The sequence below is a fragment of the Neophocaena asiaeorientalis genome, unplaced genomic scaffold (genome assembly GCF_003031525.2).
Source record: "Neophocaena asiaeorientalis asiaeorientalis breed wild unplaced genomic scaffold, Neophocaena_asiaeorientalis_V1.1 scaffold528, whole genome shotgun sequence".
Classification (NCBI taxonomy): Eukaryota; Metazoa; Chordata; class Mammalia; order Artiodactyla; family Phocoenidae; genus Neophocaena; species Neophocaena asiaeorientalis.
The window spans coordinates 516,913-539,728 of NW_020173938.1; the positions used below are offsets into that span (position 1 = coordinate 516,913).

A 22,816-nucleotide genomic window follows, 5' to 3' on the forward strand; every position below is an offset into this window, starting at 1 on the left:
TGCGTGAAGACACTGGCAAGCCCAGCATGGTGACCAGGTAACAGAAAGGACAGAGAGAGGCCCAGGAGGATGAGCCCAGGGTCGGGAGCCACTTTTTCCCCCGAGTGCATTCGCAGGTCCAGAGGAGGAAGTTGAGAGGCCAGCCAGTTCTGAGACATGTGTATAGGATTCCTCGTGAGTCCTGCCAGGTCAGCAGCGGTTGCCATGGTGTTAGTTACCCTCCTTCCCTGTTTCACACCCATCCCTCAAACTTGTTCCTGGAATCACATTCCGAAGTAAGAACAGGGAAGGCTGCATACAAGCCTTCATCTCAGGCTCTGCTTTCAGGGCAGTCGAGACCAAGGCAGGAAGAGAGACTAGAACATGAGAAGTTCCAACATATGGGATGTCTGCGTCCTCAGAAAAGAAGTGAGAATGACAAAAACTATATTTAAAGATATAATGAATGATGGAGATATTTCCAAAATTGATTCAGGTAGACATCAAGCGACAGACCCAAGAAGCCCTATGGAGCCCAGGCAGGATAAATAAAAACAAGTCAGTGAAAAATAATACTGTGGAACCAAAGACAAATGGTTTTCACAGACCAGAAAGGATCTGTTTGCTTGGTTTCACCCTTGTTACACAGCAGAAATTCCCGATGATGAAGGAAAAGCCTCTAACTCAGATTGGAGGTCACCACCTTGCCTCCTACCCCCCCCCCAGAGTCACTGCCTCTGGGAAGGCTTTCTCTGGGCCTGCACCTGGGTGCTGCTGTCCCCGGCCCAGATACCAATACAGAGGCCAACAGTAAGATGCCTTAAAAATTATAAATAAAATTAAATGTAGATGTTCCCCTAAACTCTCCCAGGAGGGGATCTGAGCATGGGGGTCAAAGATGGAGTCAGCTCCATCCAAACCCAGCTCCGCCATCTTCCCGCCTCCTCTACCAAGTGGGGACAAGTGTCTGCTCAGGAGGCGCCAAGGGGATGAAGTGGGCTGAGGAGTGGGGCACCTGGCAGGGCCTCCTTGCCCACTGTGCTCAGCAGCAGAAGCATTTCTGTTCCGACATTGGGTATTGTGAGGGCTGGAGGTGGGGGCAGGTCAGTCTGCGAGGACTCGAGTTAATTTCACTCGAGTCAGGCCGAGGCAGTGGGGTGAGAATTCACACTACCTTTCCTGCGCTACAAGTTCAGCAGCTGTGGGTGAGCCGGGACAGGCATTTGCCTGAATCACCTCGAGATTTACCCTTAGATAAATGTGCGGTCACATCACGACGGTCTCTGAGTTCTGCCTGGTCCCTTCGCTGCTTCCACACCATCCGACATCCGTCTCTGCTCTGCATTCTGCATCTTGGCCACTCCAAGTTGGGTCTTTGTCAGGACATTTCAGCCTTGACAGAAGATCCGAAGCAGGAAGTGAAGCCTGGGGCCGGGATGGGCAGGGGCAGCTCAAATGTCCCTGCGCATCCCCCGGCTGGGCCCCAGGCAGGCCCTGCTCGAGGCTCACCTCCGTGTCCTGTCCTCTCTCAGTGGCCTGATGCATCACATGGCCAGGGACTGTGATGCTGGGAATGACCTTCACAAGCCCCCAGCAGCCAGGAGACAAAACCAGGGTGGCTTCACCAGAAGGCGGTGGGGGGGGGCGGGGGGTGCTGTGCAACTGGACTTGTTAAAAGCTTCTATAACCCTCTCCTGCTGCCCTGCCCCCGGCCAGACTATTCTGATGAGAGGAAAGTCCTGCTGTGACTTCCCAGGCATCCAGAGGTGCAGATCTGGGTTGTTCCCCGGTGAGCCGCCTTTGTAAATTCAGCATCCTCCACAGCCTCCCTCCCCACACCTGGGGCTCGGCATGGACACTCTCCCTGGGACAGCCCAGCTCCTGCTCTGGAGGAACATTTCCTGTCCCACCGCTCAGGGCACCAGTTCAGTGCGTTCTTCTCTAAAGCCTGCATCTCATCCACTGAAGGACACAGAAACCCTGCCCACCCCTGGGCAGGGGGTGGGTCGCAGGCAGGCTGAGCTGCTTACCTGTGGGTCTGCATGGGCGGCGCTTCCTGGGTGTGGTTTTGCATCCTCGTTCTCTGTGCTCTAGGCCAGCACCCACGGTCAGGGCTCCACGTGACGAGGGGGTCTCGTGTCGTCCAGCGTAGTAGCTCCTGGCCATGTGGCACCTGAGTATTTAACTATGGCCACTGCCACCAAGGGACTAAGTATTTTATTGTTTTTTTTACTTATATCTAACTAGCCACCTGTGATTAGTGATTGGCCAGCACAGTGGTCTAGAGACAGCTAAGTTTACCAAATAACAGTCTAAGATAGGTGAGCGCTTGTTGTGTATTTCCTCCCCGGAAGAGTGAATTTTTTAAGTGTTCTCTTTTGAGTGAATAGGTCTCTTCCAGTTTTGTGCCAAGGATTATATTCAACAACAAAGAATAGTGTTATTTGATCAAAAAACATCACCACAAAAAAGAAGAGAATGAACAAAATAAAGCTTTATTTGAACAGCCCTGCAGATCATTTTGAGGCACTGGTCGCTGTCCCAGTTTATAGATGTCATTTCATAAGTAGCGCCCTAACCATAATCTGCCAAGTCCAGCAAACTGCTACCGGTACAGGCGGTGAGAGCTGCCAATCTGTGCTACAGCCAAGACCATCCGTCCTCACCTTGTCACTGAGAGGCCAGCACAGCCACGTATGGCGGGTGTTGAGCACTCCAGGTCCCCATGAACACCTGCACAGCTGCAGGGTACCGCCCTCTGTGGGGTGCAGTTTGAGGCAGCCCTCCCTGTCCTCCAGGACCCAGCTCAGCAGGCCACCCGCCCAGCACTCCACATGTGGTCCCTCTCGTGCTTGGCTATCAATAGGCACTTTGCAACCTAATGGTCGACGTTGTCTTGCTAAGTCCAGAGAACCGAAGGCATATTGGAAAAGGGAGAGACCAGGCTCAGAGTAGGGAGGTAGGGCAGTTTTCAGGGACCCAGTTCCGGCTGCATTACCGAGTCCCTGGCTTCCCTGAACAGCCCTAGGCATGGAGCGCGCCAACTGGCTGCTGAGTGTCCAAGGCCGGGGGGAGGGGAATGTTTCCAGACCGCAAGCTGCAGAAACCACATGTGACCGGAGCCCTTCAGAGCTGAAAAGGGAGCCCATCCCCACAGGTGCTTTTAGCAGTTAGGTTTCATCACACACAAACCAAGAGAAGTGGAAACATACACCAAAAACAGATGCTGTGGGCTTGAGAGATTTCAAGATGGCTGTGTTCAGACGGAGGCACAGACATTTCCAATTCGGATTTCAAGTAGGCCAAATGGTACCCAAAAGTGCACCCTCCAACCCTCCACATTTCCCCAAGAGCGGAGGCAAAGAAGGAGCTTTTCATAAGTGTTAAGAAGAGCGTGTACAAGTAAACCACACATTGCACGTATGTGTTTGCACCACTTTTCTTCTAAAATATAAAAGTATAAAAATAAAATTTCCACCTTGCGTTTCTAGAAACACCTGGAGAAAACATGACTGCTTGTAGTTTCCAGTCACCCGAGCAGGCACAGGGGCTCCACCTTCCTGTGCTGTCGGGAAGACACGGGAACGGAGGTGACGGACTTTTCACCGGGAAACCAAATTCAGGGCAAGTGGGAGAAAGCTCACCCTGTGTGAGGACCTGTCATGGGTCCCCACGTGGAGGGAAGGCAGGGACTTGGGGCTTCGTGTGGAGGGTAGCATGGGTTCCGCTGGGGCGTCTAGGAACAAGCCGACTCGGGAGCTGTGTTCTAGGAGCGTAAGTTCGGGGCCTGGCTCAGGGTCTCGGCAGAGCCATCGTCACTGGGCGGCCCCCGACTTGTCTTTGTACTCCTGGTAGGCGCTCAGTATCTCCGTGATGACAGTGGGGTCCTCCATTGTGGTGATGTCCCCCAGGTCCTGAGCTCTGCCTGTGACGATCTTCCTCAGGAGCCTCCGCATGACTTTTCCAGACCGAGTTTTTGGAAGACGTTTCACTACCTGGCAGGGAAGGCGCAGCATTAGCCTTCGGGTGGTGCCCAGACTCCCAGCCCATGTCCGATGGCGTTGAGATGAGGAGGGTACTGCTCAAGGGAGGACGCCCCTTCCTGGGGACCCAACAGGAATGGGTGATGTACAGCCCACCCCAGAGAAGAGCGGGGCCGTGGCCTCTGGTTTTATCCTCCTCCATCTGGACCTAAAGCTGAAATCAGCTGTGGTCAGGGGTTTAGCTGAGCGTCCACCGGGAGGCTCTCCCCTACCCAGGTGGACCTCACTGCCGACACGCGTTTCTCCTGCCCGCTACACTGGGGGGCTCCCAGGTGGCAGCAGAACCAGGCATTCTCGGGGCGCCTTGTCTCCTCCCCCAGCCAGGGCCGTAATTGGCTTTTTCTAACATAAGAAGCAAGGGGTGCTCAAGAGGAAAATGTCTTGCTTAGTGTTTGAAACTTAGCCTTTGACATTTTCCAACTACAGGCATCCAACGTCAAGGTGATATGTAACGGATGCGTTTGGGACCTGTAACAGTGGCCTGTCTTTTGAAAGAGTCCAGTTAACTCATGGGGAGTTCTGGTGAAGCTCTGGTCACCGGACCGACAGTCTGACTTTGTATGGCACTGAGTGAAGCTGGGCCCTCCTGCCACCGAGGCCCAGCTTCCAGCCAAGGAAGGAGTGAAAAGCCAGCAGGGCTTAGAAGGTGGCCCAGTTCCTCCTTGAAACTGACCCCAACATAGGCTCCCAGACAGGGTCTGGTGGTGTCTCCTCACCGTCCCGGGGACCTCTGGTCCCACTCCAGGCCTCTGTTTACAATCCACGATGCTCCACGGCCCAGCCCGGCCCCTGCACAGGTGGCTGTGTCTCCCTCCGTCTGAGGACGCAGCAGCCCACCGCCCTTGCCCACCTCCTGCCACCGTCCCCCATCAATGGTGGGAAGCGAGGAGGAGCAGTGCTGTGGCCCCTGAGGCGCGTCCACTCACCAGGACTTGGTCGGGCACCGCATACTTGGCAATCTTGGAGGCCACCACCGACCGGAGCTCCTTCACCACCACGTCTGCGTCACCCGCGTCATCTTTCAACACGATGAAGGCAAACGCAGCTGGAAGGAGACCAGAGGTTCAGGTGCATCAGACCACGACCCACCTCCTGGGGCAGCATGTTTCACACAAATCGCCATAAATCCAAAGGGGCTTTAAATCATACGCCGGTGACCCTGTGGCAGCTGGTCTCTTTAGCTGCAACCCCAAAGGTGCATTTCCATTTTCATTCAAGGTGGAAGTGACTCCACTGGCTCCGCTGAGCGCCCCAGGTGGCGGGCACGTGTGGAGAGACCCTGGAGCCGTGACTCACGTCTGTCCGCACACCCATGACACAGCCGTGACGTGGGCTGTAGAAGATTCACTCACCACCCCGTGCGACAGGTGTGGAAACACCGCCCAGGCACTAGTCTCTGGGCACGTGTCCAGCCTGTGGGCACCAGCCACGTGGCTATTTAAAGGTAAGTTAAATGTAAAATGCAGCTCCCCAGTCACGTGGGCCACGCGTAGCCGGGGCCCACCGTGTGGACAGCACAGACAAAGAATGGCTCTGTCGAGGCAGGAAGTTCTGTTGGGCTGTGCTGGTCAACCAGTATTTCAGCACAAACACCAGGTTTTGTTTTCAATACCCCAGTGAGGATCAGAATGGCTCCCACGGGTGTCCAGCACGTTTCTCCTTAACCCACCGGGGATGATCTCGCACACGGACCCAACTCCAACTCCATTTCTCTCCACGTGAGCAATCGCTATCCCAGTGCCACTTAGGACGGTCTGTCCTTTCCCCCTGACCCACACTGTCCTGCCTCCAAGCCAAAGCTCTCTCCACTGTCTCCTTCTTGCCCACTGGCCTGTCCGTCCCTGCACCAAGCCCACCCCATCCTGATCTACACTCCCTGCGCACCACCTAACCCCCACTGGTCCTGTCTGTCTGCCTCTCCCCTCTCCCCTAGCCCCTCCAGCACATGAGCCCCCAGGGCAGGGACTTAGGTCGCTCTCCAGGTCTGCGTCCTAATCACACGAGACCTGGGGGCTCCCCTCCGTCAGATCGAGTGCAAACAGAGAGAGTGGGGACAAATACACACCCACAGCTTTTGCTGTTGTTCATGTTTTACAAGTGGACAAATGCTCAGATTTGTTAGAAATCAGGAAAATGCACTTCCTCATCACACCCAATACACAAATTCTCCCCCAAAGCCTGGCAGGCAACGCCCGAGTTGCTTAGGATGCAAGGAAGGGCTGCTGGTGGGAGCGTGATGTGGGCCGAGGCCCCTGAGACGCACACTCGAGGGCCCGTCCTGTCGCATCCCCTTGACCCCCACCAGCACCCCGCATCCCCGCCCCTGTTATCATGGGCGACATCCTCACGGGCACATCCTTCTGTGGCAACTGAAAACGCTTGTTTAAAACACTTAAATAAGTGTTCAATTTTCCAACAGGTTGGCTTAGGGACAGTATATAACAGAAGAAGAGCACACAGACGTGGCTGGGAGGCAGGTGACACTGGGTCATGGTGCATCCTGACAGCAGGAGGGAGAGTGCCCCGGCCACTCAGCCAGGCAGTAGACGTCAGTGTGCCCAGCAGTGCAGCATAAGGTCAGGGAGTGTCTGGGTCACGCCCGGCCAGGCCAGGCCAGTGTGACTGCTACATGCCTGGCATTACAACACTCAGGTGACCCGGCCCCTTCCCAGACCCACCGCTTAGGAACTGACGAACTTTGGAACAAAGTGTGTCCCCAGTAAGGACCGGTCCAATCACTGGCTCTGTGCTCCCCTGGCCCATCGCTGTGCAGGGGGAACCACAGGTTAGACTCCTCCAAAGAGTCTCAGGTCAGTCAAGGAGCTGCTGCAAGGCACGGGGCGCTGTGACGGAGCACATGTGAGGGACGTGTGGGCAGCACAGGGCATTTGCACACGCTGTCCCTGACAGGGCCGCCAGGGCTCTGTGGACGGGGAGGAAGCTCCCCAAGCTCAGCTGGGCCAAACAGGTCACAACTGCTTGTGGGTGAGTGTCCTTAAAGGATGGCAGAACCAGGACATTTCAGAGTCCTGACTTTTTTCTAACACTTGTGCCTGTTCAGCCTCCTCACCCAAAATCTCCACTTGAGAGAGACGTGAACCAGCAGCCTGACCCACGAGAAAGCCCTGGCCCCCGCCCACCGAGTCTGCTTCTCATACAGCAGCCCTGGCCCCAGGGCCAGGAGGGTCCTCAGGAGACACGCACCTTCTCCTTTGATGTCGTGCGGGTAGCCGATGACGGCGGTCTCGGGCACTGCAGGGTGGTCAGCCTGGGCGTGACAGAGAACGCAGAGGTGAGGCGGTGACTCAGCCAGTGACGACCACCCCAGACCCCAGGCAGCGGCAGCCGGTGGCGGCGCAGGGCACGGAGGCCGGTCGGGCTCACCATGGCGTCCTCAATCTCCGCCGCCCCCAGCCGGTGGCCACTGGTGTTGATGACGTCGTCCATCCGCCCCGTGATCTGGTAGTGGCCGTCCCCAGTTCGGTAAGCCCCGTCTCCTGTGAAGTAGTAGCCTACACCACGGTGGGGGATTCAGCACCAGCTCCGAACTGGGGCCCAGCGGGGCTCCCGTCCTTCTGTGAGGGACACCCCCTGGGCAGGAGGAAGCGCCGAAGCCCCCCTGCCGATGCGCCACCCCCCATGGAAACACCTCTCCGCTGCTGCTAAGCTGGTGCCAGTAAAGGGCAGAGGGGCTGCCAGACAGCAGGAGGCTGCGAACGTCTGGAAGCAGAAGATACGAGGAGCCCGCTCGAGCTCCCCCAAAAGTGTCGCTGACGTGCTTGCGACTGCAGAGCATCGGTTCCCAGGGGCACACGTGTACATGAACTCCCACCAAACGACACGACACAAGTCGGTAAGACAACGACATGGAGACCGGGGGGAGGCCTGGAGCCACCACGATTGTCGCCAAGGTGGCGTCCTGCTCTTCTCCTGGGAGCCCATGGCCTGAGCCCCTGGGAGAACCCCGAGCTGGACCGCTCCCGGCTCAGAGGTAAGGAAAGGAGGGAGCGTTCACGCAACCCCCGGCCCCTCGGAAACGGTCCTGAGACTGAGTCCAGCGGCGGCAGGAAAGGCTCACCCGGGTAGGCCTTGAAGTAGGTGTCCATGAATCGCTGGTGATCTCCGAAGATGGTCCGGGCCATGCCTGGCCAGGCCTGGGACAGGCACAGAGCCCCGGACACATCTCCACCCTTCAGGACATTTCCCTGCAGACCCGGGAGATGGGGAGACAGAAGGAGTGACCATCTCGCGTTCTCCGAACTGCCGGGCCTGAGACAGGAACAGGACAAGTGCCCCAGAGGGAGCTGCCCGGAGCTTTCTCCTCTGAGAGGAGACCCTGCGGTGGGTGCCGCGTGACGGGGGAGGGCAGCCGAGGCCAGGGGGTGGCGGGGCACGTGGACAGGGAGACTCACCTTCTCATCCATGAGAACAGGGACGATGCCAAACAAGGGCCTCATCGCCATGCAGGGCAGGATTTCTGCCCCCTCCTCCGAGGGCCGCGGCGAGATGCAGATGCCCCCTGTTTCTGCGGAGAGGATAGGAAGAAACACCAGTGGGCCTGGGGCTACTGACACGTGTATCCAGACCATGTGGACACAGGGTCCACACACACAGCTGCTCTCCAGAGTGGGAGGGGGTAGACCTGCCTATCCGGGGCAAGGAAACAGCCCCCAGTGACAAAAGGACCTCTGAGGAGAAACCAGGCTTGGGTGCCGGTCCCCTCCACTGTGGAAATGATAGCGGGCCGGGGGCCAGGTTCAGCCCCAGGAGTCACGGCCCCCATCCCGTGTTGTGGGGACGTGGGGACGTCGGAAAGGAGGGCAAAGGGAAAGAACGCCCCCACGGGTCCTGCCCCCAGGCATTTCTCTGGCTCCGGCCTCCATCAGCCTGCATGGGAAGGGCCCCCCCAAGACTCTGCTGTAGGGAACACCTGGGGCCTTCCTGAACCATGAGGCCCACGCCACTGGGAACGTCTCACTTTCTGGTTTCTTGAAGGACAAGACCTCAGCCATGTTTATTACGTCAGTGGTGGTCTCTTGCCGCCAAAATCCTGATAAGTCAGACACCCCAGAGGAGGGGGGCAAATCAAAACACAGTGGTGCAGAAAAACCTCCTTTCCCTCTAGATCCAAATCTAGACTCAAGGTCGCTTAAACAGCAGGACACATCACTGGGCTGTACCGGGTTCAGGAGGTGGGCCGCCAAGGAAGGGAACCTTCGCAGGGCCCTATGTCGCCCCTCCGCCCCCTCCCAGGCCCCATCTTTCAGACGAGGAAACCAAGGCTCAGGAAAGCCTGTCTCACAGCTGCAGAGCGGCAGCTGCTGCCCCAAGCTTCCTCTCCCCACACGCCAGGCGCCCGTTGAGCTGACGCTCCGTGCTCCCTGCCCCTCCCCCGGGGACGTGCTCACCTGTCTGCCACCAGGTGTCCACCAGCGTGCACCGGCTGTCCCCCACCACTCTGTGCAGCCACTCCCAGGCCTCGTGGTTGATCGGCTCCCCCACTGCAGCCCCACGAGAGAGAGAAGATGTTAAGACCTCCAAAAGGCTGAAACCAAAAGGAGCTGATTTCACAACGAATACAGCTCTATAATTTTCCCAAAAGACACAAAAGGAGACTTGAAAAAGCAGTGAGATCATCAGGTTTATGGCTATGGAAGAACACAAATGACAATGAGATATTTTCACCATTAAAGGGTCAAAAGCCAAGAAGTTGGCAAGAGTGTGGAGGAAACAGCACCACACACGCTGCTGGAGTGCGGTTTGCAGAGCAATTCGAGTGTTTCTCTCCCTGTTTAGAAGTGCACACGCCCGTGGCAACTGCTTTGGATGCCTGCCGGTGACGGAATGCACTAAAGCCAGACACACTCATCCTGTGACTGGAGCAGGTCGCTCCAGGCACCTACCCCCAGAAGCAGACACGGACGAGGATGTTCCCATGGCCAAGAGCTAAAAACTGTCCGTGGAGAGGAAAATGGCGAAGTGAATCGTGACACGTTCGTGAGGGACCACCACCGGCCAAGGCATGAACTGGCCCAGGTGCAGGAGCCGCCGTGCTATTCACCCACCTGCCAGCACGGCGCACTGATCCTGATGGAAGAAACACGTCCACACATCGAGGTGCGGGAAAGTCGTTCTGGCTCACGCACCATTTAACTCAGACCTCACGCTAACTGGAACAGCCTGTCTGTGGCTGTCAAACATATACTGCACATCTGCGTTAATCATTAAAGAGAAGGGCAGGCTGCCCAGAAGTAAAGAATGTCTGAAGATAGAGATAAATGCCTCCCTGGGACGCCAATGCTGGGACTCCTTTGATGATAAGACTCCCTGCCCAGAGCCAAGGCTATACTGACTCTCTGTGCACGTGCTGATCTGCTTTTTTGAAACCTTGAAGGAACGTATCCCTGACTCGTTTGACGTTCTTTGTCCTGATAAGACATAAAACTGCTGAAAACCATGCTTCTCTGGAGCACTTCCCTTACAGCTTATAGTCCTCAGCTTGGTTTGAATAAAATTCTCTTCTATTCTTATTATAGCTTGGTTACTGATTATTTTCCTCGACAATACCCTGGTCTCAGGAAACCCCCGCAGGGCTCTGCTGTTGGAGCTGGTTATGCAGCAGGGGTGCCCCCAAGCTACACAGAGCCCAGCCAGCTGGTGAGGACTCCCTGGGGGGAGTAGGGGGTCCCTGCACGCTCGCTGCTGCCTGGTCCAACCAGAGGGTGGCTCTGGTCACAGCGCTTAGGGAGTGAGGCCCGTAGGAGCCCGCCCCTGGCCTAGGGGATGCGCAGCAGAGCACTCTGAGCATCTGCCTTGTCACCTGCGTCCTGCTTCCTTAGTAACCGAATCCCCTGCAGGAGAACAGGCCTGGCGCCTTCCACCTCCCAGGACCACCTCAACTCAGGGTAACCCAGGTCACCTTTCCAAAACGTTCTCACATGACTTGGCGACGTCTATCCTGATTACGAGTGGAGATAACCTTTGATCTCACAACTCCCTCCCTGCCTGGAAACACGCACGCAAGGGCAGAATGGCACTGATGACAGCGCTGGGAACAGCAGGGGGTGAGATCCTGGGCAGCCACTAGGGAAAGGGCTCGGGCCTGACCTTCCAACGGTGGTGAGTTTTCATAATGAAGACGGAGCACAGACAACATCACAACGCTGAGCCCCAGACCCTTAATGGCTGTGGGCTCCCAGAAGGGGCTTCCACGTGGGACATCTGCTTTCTACTGGCTGCAGCCGCATCATATGGACTCAGCGCAGACACAGCCCTTCTGATGACGCCATCCAGAGACCCGCTCTGGCTCTGGCACACACACGCCGCCTGCAGCCGCTCACCTGAGCCCGGGGCCCACAGGGAGGATCCTGCAGCCGCTCACCTGAGCCCGGGGCCCGCAGGGAGGATCCTGCAGCCGCTCACCTGAGCCCAGGGTCCGCAGGGAGGAGCGGTCATACTTCTTCACCCAGGAATCCTCGAATTTCAGCAGCAGCCGGAAGGCCGTCGGGGATCCATAGAACTGATTGATCTTCAACCTCTGCACCATCTCCCAGTACCGACCTACGAGAGGCCCCAGGTCACGTCACCTCCATGAGCCTTACTTAGAGGCGGCCCACGTTACCGGGCGCCGGACGTGTGCAGACACCCACGGTGTCCACGAAACGCACTCCGCATCCACCTCTGGGACGGGAGGGGCTCCCCATGGGGCCGCCTCCTGCACTCCCCGCGTCAGAGGCTGGAGCCTCCGCCTGGCCCTGGGTGCCGACCCACACGCTGACAGCCCATGTCCTGACCCACGGGACACAGTGAGGAATCGGGTCAAAGGGATATTACCGTGAAGTAGCACCAATGCAGAGCCGCATTCAGGCACATTTAAATGGTCTCTAGTGGCGACCCGTGCTTCCCCGGAGCAGTAGCGGCGCCCAGGATGCACGCGCCCCGTCAACCCCCCAACTCGCCGCCACCGCTCTGCACACAGGAGGTTGAGGCCACCTCAGACTCGGCTCTCATCCCTAGCCAGGCCCCCTGCACGCCTTCCAGGAGCACATCTGGCCCCTGCGGGAGGCTGGAGAGGACCTGGAAGCGGGGGACCAAAGTTCCAGGCACCAAACCGTCAGCGCTGTGGACCGCCTGGGCAAGAGCCTGGGCAGGAGCCTCGCACAGCCGCCAACCTTCAGTCACGTTTGAACAAACACTTGAAGACGCTGTGCCACAAGGGAGGAAGATGCCAGGGGAGCAAGACGTGGGTCCTCAAAGGGATCCCTCTCCATGGTGGCGGCTCCAGGCCACAGACCACAAGCTCGGCCCGAGTGGCCTGAAGGCACGGGCAGCAGGGCGCCCGGGGAGGCTGGCCACTGGCCTCGGCCTCGAGAAAGGGCAGGATCCGGGCAGGTGGCCGCAGAGGTTAGGGGGACACTAGCGTGGGTGGTCTCCCGAAGGCTCCAGCGACTGGAGCCCCTCCCATTGCGTGTGTGATCCCACTGCAGACCTGGCCCGGCCCCTGCTGCCCGGCAGCTTTGTCACAAGAACCCACGAGCCCGACCCGAGCAAAGCCTCCACCCCGCAGCCCGCACCCCCCAACCTCTCCTCCTTCCTCCTGCCCCTGCTGCAGTCCGCACCAGCATCGGGGTAAACCGGGGTGCTCTCAAAAAGGACGCTGGTCGCTCCATTGCAGAGAGGCCCGTACACCACATAGCTGTGTCCCGTAATCCAGCCGATGTCAGCCACGCAGCCAAAGACGTCACCTGGCCGGTAGTCAAACACAAACTGCAGAAACAGGAGGAGGGGCTGTCAGGAGGCTGTCACCCATTCCCACACATCACAGGGCGTGTTCTGTCACCGAGGCACAGCTGCTCCCATGGCCCCCGAGAGCAGGAGTGAGGGCAGAGCAGCCACAGCAGTGATGAGAGGGGAATCACTGGGGACAGCAGCGCCAGGCCCGCAGATGACAGCAAAAGAAGCCGGACTTTAGAGGGGACACTCTTTGAGCCCCAGCACAAAGCCCATCCATACGCTGGAGGTCGCCTAGTACTAGTCCTGAGGCGGGCGGGGATGGGGGTTTTGGGGGAGCGGGCGAATGTCAGGGCCTGAAGGAGCTGGCCACACGTGTACCCACAGGTAAAACTCCATCCAGTCCTATGTCTAAAATAAGGGCACCTTTCTGCATTAAGTTACACCATAGTTTTTTTGTGTTTTTTTGTTTTTTTACACCATCGTTTTTTAAATCCTTTTAAAACTGCAAAAAACAAAAGCCAAAAAGGCCAAGAAACGCACCAAGCATCATCAGCTTCTAAGAGTCTGAGAGACACGGGCGTCTCCTTACTCTTGCCAAAAAGTCAAACCTGAACCTGACCCTGTCTGCGGGTCCACTTGCCCTTTTGCAGGAGATGCTGAGGACAGAGAGACACACAGCCGGGCGCTATAACCAACAACAATCAAGGAAATGAAGAGATGGAGGAAAACCCATTGGTTAAACTTGGCTTAAAAGGCTTACCCCAAACAGTCAGTGGGCCAGAGTAAGCTACAGTACCTAGGGATGCACATTTGGGTGACAAAACTAGAAAGGGCAGGGACACTGTGGGCCGTGAAGGGGCTTCTGTGTGAGGCTGGCGATGTTCCAGTTTTTGACTGAAGTGAGTTTGTCCAACAATAATTCATTAAGCCACACATTTGATTTCGGTGGTTTTCTATATCTGTGTCCTATTTTGCAATAAAGATGTTTTTTTAACCTTTGGGCGAATGGCCCAGTCTCTTGCTGCCACAGACACACACTGAGGTCCCCCAGGAGTTTCCAGACAGCACAGTGGTCTCGAGTGTGCCAGGGTCCTGTGGAGCCGTGACCCAAGGCAGAGGGGTCTTTCAAGGAAACCACTCCCACTGCACTGGTGAAGCAGGACTCCCACACCCCAAGGCCCACAGCATTCCAGAACTGAGAGGATTTTTAATACGAGGACCCACAGTGCCACATCTTTCAAGGGGCTGGCGACCTCTCTACCTGCTGTTCTTGGAAGAAGAACAGGTGCCCGGGACCAGCCACTCTCCAAAGGGCACCCTGACCCCACTGCTCACCCTGAAACCTGCCCACGTCCCCACCGTCCCTGCAGAGTCAACTGTCCTTTTCCCTGAAGAAACCAACAGTCCTAATACCTTCAGCGGGTACGCGGACGGACACACACACACACAGACGTACACTCATAGACACACGCTTATGTACAGAAGGCAGAAAGTTTCTATTCCTAATGCTTTAAAATGCCCTCACTGTATTGAAGAGAAATTCAAAAGATGGTCCCGTCCTTACATCCCCACTTCTTTTGCTCATGTAGACAGTGTCCTGGTAATGCTTGAAAACAAAAAATGAAGACTCTGTCACCACATTTACAGCTCCCCTAATGCTAATTTTGTTATAAATTGATGGAAACACGTTGACCCATTCTGTGACCTTCTTGGTGTTCGGTCTCAGTAGCTACATTTTCCAAAGTGTTCTGACCTACACAACGTGTCATTCTTTGCAACATGCCCACCCAGAGCTGAGCAAGGGGCTTTCAGACAAGAACAGCTCTGTGATGCTCACGGTCACCCAGCTGGCACACGTGTGACGGGCTAAAGACCAGCAGAAGACACAGGTCCAAGGATCCAGGCCCTTCCGACAAGGACAGAAACTCAGCTCCCCAAGCCCACCCCTCCACCACGCTGATGCCAGGACTCCCGGCCCTGCTCGTGAACACACGAGGAGAAGACGTTAGCAGGAGCTCTGGCCCCAATCAAGCCTCTCCTGGCCCCCCGCCTGGAGCCCCCGGGGCAGTGCCCTACCCGGTGCGTCAGAGCGGCGTACAGCAGGTAGCCCGCCTGGGTGTGGACAAGCCCCTTGGGCGTCCCAGTGCTCCCCGAGGTGTACAGCAGGAAGAGCGTGTCCTCACTGCCCATGCTCTCTGGGGCGCACACTGGCTCCTCCTTGGCCATTTCCTGTGAGGGAGAAGACCAGACAGCCCGTCAAGGGCAGTGACCTCGCCCCTGCACCCGGCGTCCCCGAGAACACCTCTCCCCCTCGGCCTCAGGACTCGGCAGACAGGGTTCAGAGTTCACCTTCTCTAGCCTGCCCTAGTTTAATTCCAAATAAAAGGATGGATCCAGTCATTTCTGTCATGTTAAATGTTTCCCTCTGTTTGTGGAATTTGAGTTCCATCTTCCCTACCAGGATGGAAGCCCATCAAATAGCAAAGGGGAACTCTGGGCACCTCTGAGGGACCCAGACTGAGAACCACAATCTGACAAGACTCAGACTCAGTTAATCCAATGACCACCTCTTCTCCTCAAACTATACAAAAGGAGATAAACCCACCTGCTCAAGGGGTATGTCCAGATCCCCCATGTGGACCTTGTTGTCTGTCCTGTGAGCCACGAGGACATGCTGGACGGTTGGGCAGAGCTTTACGGCTTCGTCCACAATCTCCTTCAGCTCCACCACACGCCCTCCCCGGAGTCCCTGGTTGAAGGTGATGACCACCTTGCACTTGGCTATTGGAGTCAAAGGCAGGTATTTCTGGTCAGTTTCCTCCCCACTCCGGCCTTCACAGCCCAGACAGCCACACACCCCAGGCCTAAGGGTGTGATGGATAAAGTCCATCCTTGAGCAAGAGAGTCAACACTAAAAAGTGAAGTTCCACCTGCTTTGGGATCTTTGTGCTCAGAGCAGAAGGGCCAGCCTCTTCCCAGCTCTGGGAGGAGCAGGTGTAACTGGAGATAAGCCACTGGAAGCTCAACTCTGCCAGACTCCCGCTCCCTCCCACCTGCCCCGGGGCCTTCCCAGGCTACCCTCCACCCACCATGCCCCAACCCGGGATGACCCGGAGGGATCACAGCTGAGGTGGGCTATTGTACAACTGGCCCCTGAGAAAGAGCCTGGAACAACCATCCAGCTGCCATGCTGATGGCCAAGCACAGCCCTCAGACCTGTGATGTGGGCACCGAGGCCTGATTTGGAGCCACAGGCGGAAGTGTTGAGGAATCACCCCACCCAGTAGTCCTCAACCAGCCCCTCGGGGTTCATGCTGATGCCCGGGGCCCCATCGCCTTCCAGGGTTTCCCTGAGGTCTGAGCCCTGGGCACCCACAGTGGGAGCTCCCCGGCCTCACTCCCTGCAGCCCGCAGCACCTCCCAGGACCACCTCCCCAGTGAACTGCTTGCACTTGAACTCTCGCCTCAGGTCGGCTCCTGGGGGCCCTACCTGAGGCGCCAGCCTCCCTCAGCTTTCCAGTCTGAAACGTGCTTTCTAGAGAATGCTCACAGCCTCTCTTCCTCCCAAGAGCCCTAGAGGCGGCACAGCCCCGCGGGCCACCTGAGACCCCTCCAGCACAGGCCTTTGCCTGGGTCAGAGAGATGCTCTGAACTGCTTGGGGCGCCTAAGACAGTGTCATCAGCTCTGCATGCCAGGCCCCGGCCACACACACTGTTTGCTCCTCGAGCCTTGGCAATCGGTCACCGTGGGGAGACAAAGTCAGGTGGACAGAGCCCACCTGAGACGCTCCAGGCCTACATCCCTGAGCTGGGACTGTCCAGGGAAGCTCCCTGTGGGGCAGGAAGGCAGATGGCCAAGCAGGTAGAAAGGGACCTTGCTCAAGGGGATGAGAGACAAAGAAAGCTCAGGACCCTCTGGAGAAAACAGTGGCCCCTGCCCAAGCTGGGTGCTGGAATCCCGGCCTCCGAGACACAGGCCTCACTCCCGGTGCCCATCTGTGCGAGGCCTCCCTGCCCGAGTGGCTCTCCAGGGCAGGAACCTCCGGGCCCGACACGCCCAGTCCCCAGGAGGTTCTTGAGGAGCACCCTCTCTCTGCGGTCCCCGAGGGCGGGCAGCAGGGCCATGGCAGGTACACAGCATCAGCACAGGCAGGATCAGCAGACACTTTGGTCTGGGGAGGATTCACTTTCACCCTGGCTTTTGATCAGGTCTCAGCTTCTGTATTTGTTTTTAATTGCTCCCATAGCCAATTACCACAAATTTAGTGGCTCAGAACCCCCATTTTTTTTTTTTTAGCTCACGGTTCTATAGTCTGGGTGAGCTCGGCCATGAGACTCTAAGCTGGGTTCTCTGCTTAGAGTCTCACGGCCAAAATCAAGGTGCCGGTGGGGGTGAGGGAAGATCTCACCTGGAGGCTCTGGGGAGAATCTGCTTTCAGGTTGCTCAGGGTGTTGGCAGAAGTCAGGTCCGTGTGGCTGTAGGACTGAGGCCCCCATTTCCTTGCTGTCAGTCAGGGGTCGTCCTCAGCTTTTAGAGCCACCTACACCCCATGCACACAACCTCCTTCATCCTCAAAGCCAGCAAAGGCAGGTCAAGTCCTTGTCACTTTGAATCTCTCTCACCTCCCTCTCTGCCACGTTTTCTGCTTCAGCCAGAGAAAGTTCTCTGCTTTTAAGGATCGGTGGTTACACCGGGCCGACCAGCATCATCCCCCCACTTTAGGGTCCCATCACATCTGCAGAGGCCTTCTGCCACGTAAGGTACATATTCACAGGTACTGGGGAATTCGGGCGTGGACAACTGCTTGGGCCACTAATCTGCCCTCATAGCATCTCGCAGAGCCATTCTCCACACTCCCCACGCCTCCCTCTCTCCACTCCTCACACAGCCTAGACCAGGAGGGAAGATAAAGGAAGAGGAGTGGCCAGAGTCCAGAGGCCAGGCCAGGGGGACATACTAACCGGAGAAGCTGCCTACTCACGGTGAGACCTGGTCACCACACTGACACTCTCCTTCCCAGTGGTGGACAAAAGACAGCTGTGAATTATCTGACCTGGTCTCACGCCACTTCTCATGGACGAATAGGGTCTAGGCCCCCTCCCCTTAAATTTGGGATGGCTACAGACTGGTTTGACCAATGGAGTATAGCCAAAATGATGCTATGCATATTCCAGGGTCAGCCTGTAGGACGAGTGGCAGTCTCCTTGCTTCCTCTTGGAGCCATAAGCCACCATGTAACAAGTCTGACTACCTGAGGCTGCCTTGCTATGGGGAAGCCCAAGTTAGTCATGTGAAGAGACTACATGAACAGAAAGAGACCCCTGGCCACCCCCAAACATTCAAACCAATCCAGCCAATATCCCAGATATCACAAAGCAGAGGGAAGCCATTCCCACTATGCCCACCTGACTCCTGCCCCACAGAATCATGGAACATAATAAGAAAATATACTCTTCTAAGTACTTACTTTTGGAGTAGCTTGTAACACAGCAATAAATAACCAAAATACCACCCTCACTGAGCCAAGAGAACACAGACACTTGTCCCAACAGGGTCTTGCCCCCAGGAAACTGACACCTGAATAGCTGGACATGGAGGCTGTAGGGTGCTGGGGAAGAGCTGCTTAATGGCAAAGTTCTAGAGAAAAGCTACAGGACTTTCCCCTACTGAGTCCCTCAGAGCTGACTGGGCCCCTGCCTTCCCATGGCCTGGCTGTTTAGGATTCCTGAGTTCTGGGAGTTGCCTGGCATCCAGTTACTAATTCTCCAGGGTCAATTGCTTTTGCTTGTTTCAAAGAATCTTAACAGAAACACTTGGTAACTGTGGCCACATCAGCAAGAGAGGAAAGGAGCAGCTAATGTAATGTTAAAAGCATTGGTAGAATGCCTGGGTTCAAATCCTGGGTCTGTCACTAAGTAGCAGTGTGACCTTAGGCAAGTCACTTAACCTTTCTGTGCCTTAGTTTCCAAGACCAGATGGCTTCACTGGTGAATTCTACCAAACAGATAAAGACAAATTAACAGCAACCATTCTCAAACTCTTCCTAAAAATTGCAGAGGAGGAAACACTTTCTTACTCATTCTGTGTGGCCAGCTTTACCCTGATACCAAAACCAGACAAACAGATCACAAGAAAAGAAAATTACGGACCAATATCCCTTATAAACACTGATGCAAAAATCCTCAACCAAATGCTAACAAACTGTATCCAGCAGCATATTAACAAGACTATACATCATGACCAAGTGGGATTTATTCCTGGAATGCATGGATGGTTCAGCATACTAAAATCAAGGATAGATATATAGATCAGTGGAATAGAATAGAGAACTCAGAAATAAGCACTCACATATACAGTCAAGTTATTTTTGACAAGAGTTCCAAGACCATTCAACAAAGGAAACAGTCTCTTCAATAAATGGTATCACTGGATATGCACAGGCCAAACAAAATGAAGCTGGGCCCTTACCTCACACCATATGCAAAAATTAACTCAAAATGGATCAAAGACCTGGGACTTCCCTGGTGGTGCAGTGGATAAGATTCCGCGCTCCCAATGCAGGGGGCCCAGGTTTGATCCCTGGTCAGGGAACTAGATCCCATATGCATGCTGCTACTGAGAGTTCGCATGCCACAACTAAGAAACCCGCGTGCCACAACTAAGGAGCCCATGGGCTGCAACTAAGGAGCCCTGGAGCTGCAACTAAGGAGCCCTAAGACTTTGCATGCCACAACTAAGGAACCTGCCTGCTGCAACTAAGGAGCCCATATCCCACAACTAAGGCGCCGGCAAGCCCTGGAACTGCAACTAAGGAGCCCGCCTGCCACTACTAAGATCTGGCACAACCAAAATAAATAAATATTTTTTAAAAATGGATCAAAGGGGGCTTCCCTGGTGGCGCAGTGGTTGAGAGTCCGCCTGCCGATGCAGGGGACACGGGTTCGTGCCCCAGTCTGGGAAGATCCCACATGCCGCGGAGCGGCTGGGACCGTGAGCCATGGCTGCTGAGCCTGCGTGTCCGGAGCCTGTGCTCCACAACGGGAGAGGCCACAACAGTGAGAGGCCCGCATACCGCAAAAAAAATAAAAATAAAATAAAAAATGGATCAAAGACCTAAATGAAAAAGCTAAAACTATAAAAAACTCTTAGAAGAAAACACAGAGGCAAATCTTTGTAATGTTGTACTTGGCAATGGAGTCTTAAATAATATACCAGAAACACAAACAACAAAAGGAAACAGATGAACTGGACTTTATCACAATTAAAAATTTTTGTGCTTCAAAGGACAATACTGAGAAAGCAAAAAGACAGCCCACAGAATGGGATAAAATAATTGCAAATCATATATCTGATAAAGGTACAGTATCCAGAATATCTAGAGAACTCACAACTCAACAATAAAAAAAGACAAATGACCAATTAAAAAAATGGGCAAAGGACTTAAGTAGATATTTCTCCAAAGAAGACACAAATGGACAAGCACATAAAAAGATATCCAATGATATTAGTCATTAGAAAAATGCAAATCAAAACTACAATGAAATACCACTTCATACCCATTGGGATGGCTATAATTTTTTAAAAAAGGAAAATAACAAGTGTTGATGAGGATTTGGAGAAATTGGAACCCTCATACATTGCTAGTAGAAATGTAAAACAGAATAGCTCCTTTGGAAAAGTTTTGCAGTTTGTCAGTAAGTTAAACATAGATTTACCATACGTGCCAGCAATTCCACTCCTAGGTATATACCCAAATAATTGAAAGCAGGTATTCTTATACATAAATGTTCATAGCAGTCCTATTCACAATAGCTAAAAAGTAGAAACAAGTAAAAATACCCATAAACAGATAAATGGATAAACAAAATGTGGTTTATCCATACAGTCAAATATCATTCATCTACAAAAAGAAATGAAATACTGATACACACTACAACATAGATGCACCTTGAAAACGTGATGCTTAGTGAAAGAAGTAGAACACAGAATGCCACATACCGTAGGAGTTCATTTTTACAAAACCTCCAGAACAAGCAAATCGGAGAGAGAGAAAGCAGATTAGTGGTTGTCAGAGGCTGGATGGAGGGGAAATGAGGAATGCCTGCTTAACAGGTATGAGATGCCCATTCGGGACGACGGGAAAGTTCTGGAATAGTGATGGCGGCTGCACAACGCTGTGGATGTGCTTAATGTCTCTGAACTGTGCACTTTAAAATGGCTCAATGGTAATAGAAAAAGGGAGAGGGTAGAAATAGCAAGAGCGTTATCTCATATAATATTTATGAAGACTAAGTTAAAATGAAGAGAGATGGCCTTCACAAACTGCTTAAGACAAAACCTGGCACACAGGAGGTGCTACAGAGTTCAGAGAGAGAAAGGAGTAGCAGCACCAATGCTTGAAATTAGAGGGGAAATGTTGAAAGGGAACAGAAAGGCTCCCCAGTCTTTCCTAAAGAGAGTGGTCAACAGAGGTCTGAGAACTATGCCCTTCAGCTCTGTCCATTACCCAAAGGCAAGTCTTCTATGAGACACAAAGAATTCCCAACAGCCCCCAGGGGACCCAGCTCAGGGAACCCTCTAGGATCTCAAGGGAGCAGGGGTCAGGCTGCACAGACACGAGGCCACCATTCAGACACTCAGCCCTCCGACACCAGAAAAAGGAAGGAGACGATATTGCTCTGCACACCTGTCTGGGAGGCTCTGACCTACCTGCAGACAGAAGGCCTTAAAGACACACCACAAGGCCCACACCTGACTCCAAGTCTCAGGAGATGGCCCACCCCATCAGTCCTCATCACAGAAGGCTTCCAGCTGTTGACCTGTGGAATCTTCCCCATATCTCCCCAGCCTCATCTCACCCTACGTTTCTTCCCTCCTGCACTGCAGCCACACAGCCTCCTCCAGTGGGTACATATGCCACTCCCTCCACCTGGAATCTTCCCTTCCTTCATCTGGTTAAATCCAACGCACTCAGATCTCAGCTGATAGAGCAAATGTTCATTCAGCCATGCGCTGTCCTTGGTAGTGTCCATCATCTGTATGTGTGACTTTCAGTGATGTCTGTCACCACGCTAAGTCCCTGAAGGCCAGGCGACCCAGGTTCCTCCCTCCCTCCCACTGCCCACGTGCTCACCATCATTGATCCTCGCAGCCAAGGACCCCGCACTGAAGCCAGCAAAGACAACAGTGTGGATGGCTCCAATCCTGGCGCAAGCCAGCATTGCGGCCACAGCCAGTGGGGAGACAGACATGTAGATGGCTACCCGGTCCCCTCGGTGGACTCCATGCCTCTTGAGCGTGTTGGCCAGGCGGCACGTGGTCTCCAGCAGTTCCCTGCGGCACAAGGAAGGGAGGGCTGTCAGAGAAGGGGGAGGGCCAGAACGCATAGTCATTTGGCTGCAATAATTCTGCAAACTGCAGGCACTGGAGCCCCGGCCAGCCAGGGGGAGGGCAGCCACTCCAACACTTGATGCATGGAAGGCTCTTTTCAGAAAACACTGTAACTTTGTAAGCTTGTCCTGACACAGATTCACGGCCACAATGCTGAGAAAAATCGCCTGTCCCTGCATCCACTGAGAGCAGAGCTTCTCAGAGACCTGGGTCATCCGGTCCCGGAGCCTTCTGACACGTCCTCCCCGAGAGGCCCCTGTTCTCTGGGTCAGCACAGGCCTTGCTGGGCAGGGGACCCCGGGAAGGGGACCCCAACTCTGTGAAGCCTCAGTGATTTGGGAAGGAAAGAGACCCGCAGCCCGGGGCAGGGCTGGGTGGTGAGGGACCAGGACACTGTGCCCCGCCTCCCGTGCCCACATGGCCCCTGCCTCCACTCCAGGGGCTTAGGCTTGGCCAGCCAGTCAGAAAGCAGCATCCCGCTGAACAAGCTGATATGCTTGGGGTTAGCACGTGACCCAACACAACCGCGAGAGGATGACAGTCTACCAGAAACCAGAGCAGGAAATGGAGGAAAGTGCAGGAGAGCAGAAGCAGGTGGACGCTGGGTTCAGCACTGCTTCCCACGTGGTCCCACTGAACCCCACTTCCCACAGGAAGGGACATTTCCCAT

The 22,816-nt window shown here is 54.9% G+C and overlaps 1 protein-coding gene across 2 annotated transcripts in view; it reads right to left on the reverse strand.

Annotated features, from left to right (window-relative positions):
• Nucleotides 1–2,453: 2,453 nt before the first annotated feature.
• Nucleotides 2,454–22,816, reverse strand: part of ACSS1 (acyl-CoA synthetase short chain family member 1) — a 41,997-nt gene continuing 21,634 nt past the window's right edge. Inside the window, exons 3-14 of one of the 2 annotated variants that reach the window (XM_024752693.1) lie at nt 21,890–22,089; nt 15,361–15,536; nt 14,832–14,984; nt 12,641–12,788; nt 11,445–11,582; nt 9,431–9,523; nt 8,435–8,547; nt 8,101–8,227; nt 7,407–7,534; nt 7,227–7,290; nt 4,949–5,067; nt 2,454–3,974 (exon numbers count right to left, since the gene is read on the reverse strand). In XM_024752693.1, the coding sequence (XP_024608461.1) occupies nt 3,795–3,974; nt 4,949–5,067; nt 7,227–7,290; nt 7,407–7,534; nt 8,101–8,227; nt 8,435–8,547; nt 9,431–9,523; nt 11,445–11,582; nt 12,641–12,788; nt 14,832–14,984; nt 15,361–15,536; nt 21,890–22,007 (1,557 nt within the window). In that variant the 5' untranslated portion in view covers nt 22,008–22,089 and the 3' untranslated portion in view covers nt 2,454–3,794. Of the gene's footprint in view, nt 3,975–4,948; nt 5,068–7,226; nt 7,291–7,406; nt 8,228–8,434; nt 8,548–9,430; nt 9,524–11,444; nt 11,583–12,640; nt 12,789–14,831; nt 14,985–15,360; nt 15,537–17,164; nt 17,240–21,889; nt 22,090–22,816 lie in introns of those variants that run through there. The other variant, XM_024752694.1, reaches the window with a different exon arrangement.